Below are 3201 nucleotides of genomic sequence, written 5' to 3'. Positions count from 1 at the left end.
AAGAAGATTGGTTAGTGTCGTGTTCCTGTGGTTGGGACTTCAGGCTGTATAATTGTTAGGTGGGACAAGAGCAAAGTGTTGGTTGAAGATTCTCTACTTGGAGCCTTTTCAACATCCATTCTTTGCACTTTGGTGTCTAGTGATTTTCAGTGGGTGTTTTTAGGTGTCTATGGTCCCACCAAAAACCAAGTAAGAAATCAATTTTGGGATGAGTTAGGTGATATTAACGCTTATTGCGATAAGCCTTGGTGCCTTGGGGAGATTTTCATGTCATCCAACTCTCGTTTGAAAAGTTAGGGGGTTCGAGAATTACTTCAAAGATGCGTAAATTCAAGAGTTTGTCCAGTCTTTTGAGCTAGTGGATTTGCCGTTGTGCGGTCTAATAACCAAGATTTACCCACCTTAGAAAAGCTTGATAGATTCTTGGTGTTGTCTAGTTGGGTGGAGTTCTTTTCAGATGTTACTCAAGAGTCAGTTTCAAACCCGACTTCTGACCATTGTTTAATTCTTCTTCAGGTTAGTCCATTGGTTAGGCAACCCTTCTCGTTCAGGTTCAAAAATGTATTTTTTACATGATAATTTCAAGGATCTTATCGAGAGTTGGTGGGGGGTGTTCGAGTTTTGTTGGTAGATTGGGGGTGGTGTTTAGATTGAAGTTGAAGGACATCAAAGAAAAGCTCAAGGCATGGAATAGAGAGTGTTTGGGTGGGTGGAGGTGAAAAAGAAAGAAATTTTGTCAAAGATTGAAGAGTTAGATAGATGGGAGGAAGGAGGTCGTCTCTCTCCCGGGGGTAAGGCTAAAAGGGGGTCCCTTCATGAAGAGTATAAGCAGAGGGTGAATATGGAAGAAGAAGTATGCTGGTGTTAAAAGTCGAGGATAAGGTGGTTGAAAGAGGGGGGATGGGAATACCAATTTTTTTCATCCTATGGCTAACGTGCATAGAAGATCCAACCTCATTACTAAAATCAAGATTGAGGGGAATTGGATTGAAAGGGAAAAGGAAGTTAAGCAGGGCGTAGTAAAATTCTACATTGGATTATACTCGGAATCTCACAAAGTGTGGCCCAAGCTCAATGGGTTTCATTTTGATTGTATCTCCGATACTCAAAGGGGTGGTTAGAGAGGCCATTCGCAGAAGAGGAAGTTTTTGCAACTCTTTCTAATTTGTGTTCGGATAAAGGGTCTGGGCCTGATGGGTTCACTTCTATGGTTCTTCAAAACTTGTTGGGATACTATTAGAGAGGAGTTGATGGCAGTAGTGAATGACTTCTTTGAGAATGGTGTGTTGGATATGGGGTCTAATTGTTCTTTTGTTGTTATTGTGCCAAAGAAGGTTAGGCTGGAAGACATTGCGGATCTTAGACCTATAAACTTGGTCGGTGCCACCTATAAAATCATTTCTAAGATGTTGGCTAAGAGAATGAAAGTGGTGATGAATGGGATCATTGGTCTTAACCATGGGGCCTTTTTGAGGGGGAGACAGATCATCGATAGGGTTCTTATTGCTAACAAGTGCTTAGATTCAAGGTTCAAATCTAAGGTATCGGGTGTTGTATGTAAGATAGATTTGGAAAAGGCTTATAAACACATTAGATGGGGATGATTGCGATATTTGCTGGAACGTATGGGTTTTGGGCATAGATGGATTTATTGGGTTATGAAATGTGAATTCTTTTTTTTCCATCCTAGTTAGTAGTTCCCTAGAATGTTTCTTCAAGAGTTCTCGAGGCTTGCGTCAGGGGGACCCGCTTTCGCCTTTTTTGTTTTTGTGGTGACCGAGGCCTTGGGGAGGATGATTGGCAAGGCAGTGGATAATGGTGACTTAGTGGTTTCCGTCCTACTGCGAAGGAGGACTCAGTTACGTAATTGCAGTTTGTAGATGATACGTTGGTCTTTTTGGATGACGACATTAATCAAGTTAGATTCCTTGGAGGTTTATTATGTTGCTTTGAAGCTATTATGAGGTTACCAGTAAACTTATGTAAGACTAGAGCGTATCCAGTGGGTTAAGTCATGGATGTAGATTTTCTTGCAGCATCATTGGGGTGCCTAGTAGGTTCTCTTCCATCATCTTACTTGGGATTACTGTTGGGAGCCCCTTATAAGTGTAAAAGTATTTGGGAACCAGTGATTGAGAAGATTTCAAGAAGGTTGAACCCATGGCAAGCAAGATACATTTCCAAGGGTGGTAAGCTTACTTTGATCAAAAGTGTTTTGTTCAGTATACCCATTTAGGTTCAATCATTGTTCTCAATTCCCAGAAGCGTGGAGTTGAAGATGCATAAACTCTTTAGAGATTTTTTGTGGCATGACAGGGAAGGGAAGAGTAAGCTTCACTTGGTTCGTTGGAAAATGTGTGTACGCTTAAAGAGTTTGGGGGGTCTTGGGTTTAGAAATTTGGTGTCTTTAAACGGTGCATTGTTCGGGAAATGGATACGGCAATTCGGAGTAGAGAATGAAGGATTATGGTGTAAGGTGATAGTTGCAAAATTTGGGGAAGACTCCTTCGGATGGGAGAAAGGTGAAGCTAAAAACCCATATGGTTGTGGTGTTTGGAAAGATATTCTTAAGGTTCTTCCCCAATTCAAAAAAAGGGTGGCTTTTAAGGCTAGGAGAGATGATAAAGTCAGATTTTGGGAGGATTATTGATGGGGTGTGGGTCCCTTGAAGGAAAGTTTCCCATCTTTGTTTGCCATCTCAAGGAAAAAAATCTTCCGATTACAAGTTTTCACGGGGTGGATGTTAGAGACTCCACTTGGGACATGGGGTTTAAGAGGTTGTTGAATGATTGGGAGTTGTTGAAGGTTTCTCGTTTGTTGGAGTGTCTTGTTTATGTTACTGGAGGGACGGATGGGGAGGATTCAAGAATTTGGATTATTAATAATAATCAGTTGTTTTCTGTGAGAGAGTTTTATAATGATTTAAATAGGAGTGGGGATTTTGCTTTCCCCTATTAGGCGGTTTGGGGCCAGAGTGCCTTCTAAATCCAAATCGACCCTTTAAAGGAGGGCAGTAGAGGATTGAACTTGACCAAAGATAGGAAGTTCTCAGTCAAATCTTTTAATAACTCTTTGATTTCATCTTTGAATCAGCCAATCACCTTCTCATTCCTTGTTCTTTTGCCAAAAGAATGTGGTTGCATTTTCTTTTTTCGCACTTTAAAATTCCTTGGTACTTCCCTTCTTCTATTCTAACTTTGT

At 40.9% G+C, this 3201-nt stretch overlaps 1 protein-coding gene across 1 annotated transcript; it reads left to right on the top strand.

Annotated features, from left to right (window-relative positions):
• The first annotated feature begins 1193 nt into the window (after nt 1-1193).
• Nucleotides 1194-2650, top strand: LOC147405912 (uncharacterized). Its single transcript, XM_086432455.1, has 2 exons — nt 1194-1528; nt 2317-2650. Exons 1-2 carry the CDS (start codon nt 1194-1196, stop codon nt 2648-2650), a joined length of 669 nt encoding a protein of 222 aa, XP_086288581.1.
• The last annotated feature ends 551 nt before the right edge of the window (nt 2651-3201 follow it).

This window comes from Akebia trifoliata, chromosome 3, assembly GCF_017979445.1.
Source record: "Akebia trifoliata isolate Shusen 1 chromosome 3, ASM1797944v1, whole genome shotgun sequence".
Taxonomy (NCBI): Eukaryota; Viridiplantae; Streptophyta; class Magnoliopsida; order Ranunculales; family Lardizabalaceae; genus Akebia; species Akebia trifoliata.
This window is presented reverse-complemented; position numbering and strand designations above follow the sequence as displayed.

What these genes read in the sequence shown, in the direction of transcription:
- LOC147405912 (XM_086432455.1), top strand. Translation starts at nt 1,194, where the DNA reads ATGGGTTCACTTCTATGGTTCTTCAAAACTTGTTGGGATACTATTAGA. An exon ending in AACAAGTGCTTAGATTCAAG is followed by an intron (nt 1,529 to 2,316) that starts GTTCAAATCTAA and finishes GTGGCATGACAG; the next exon opens with GGAAGGGAAGAGTAAGCTTC.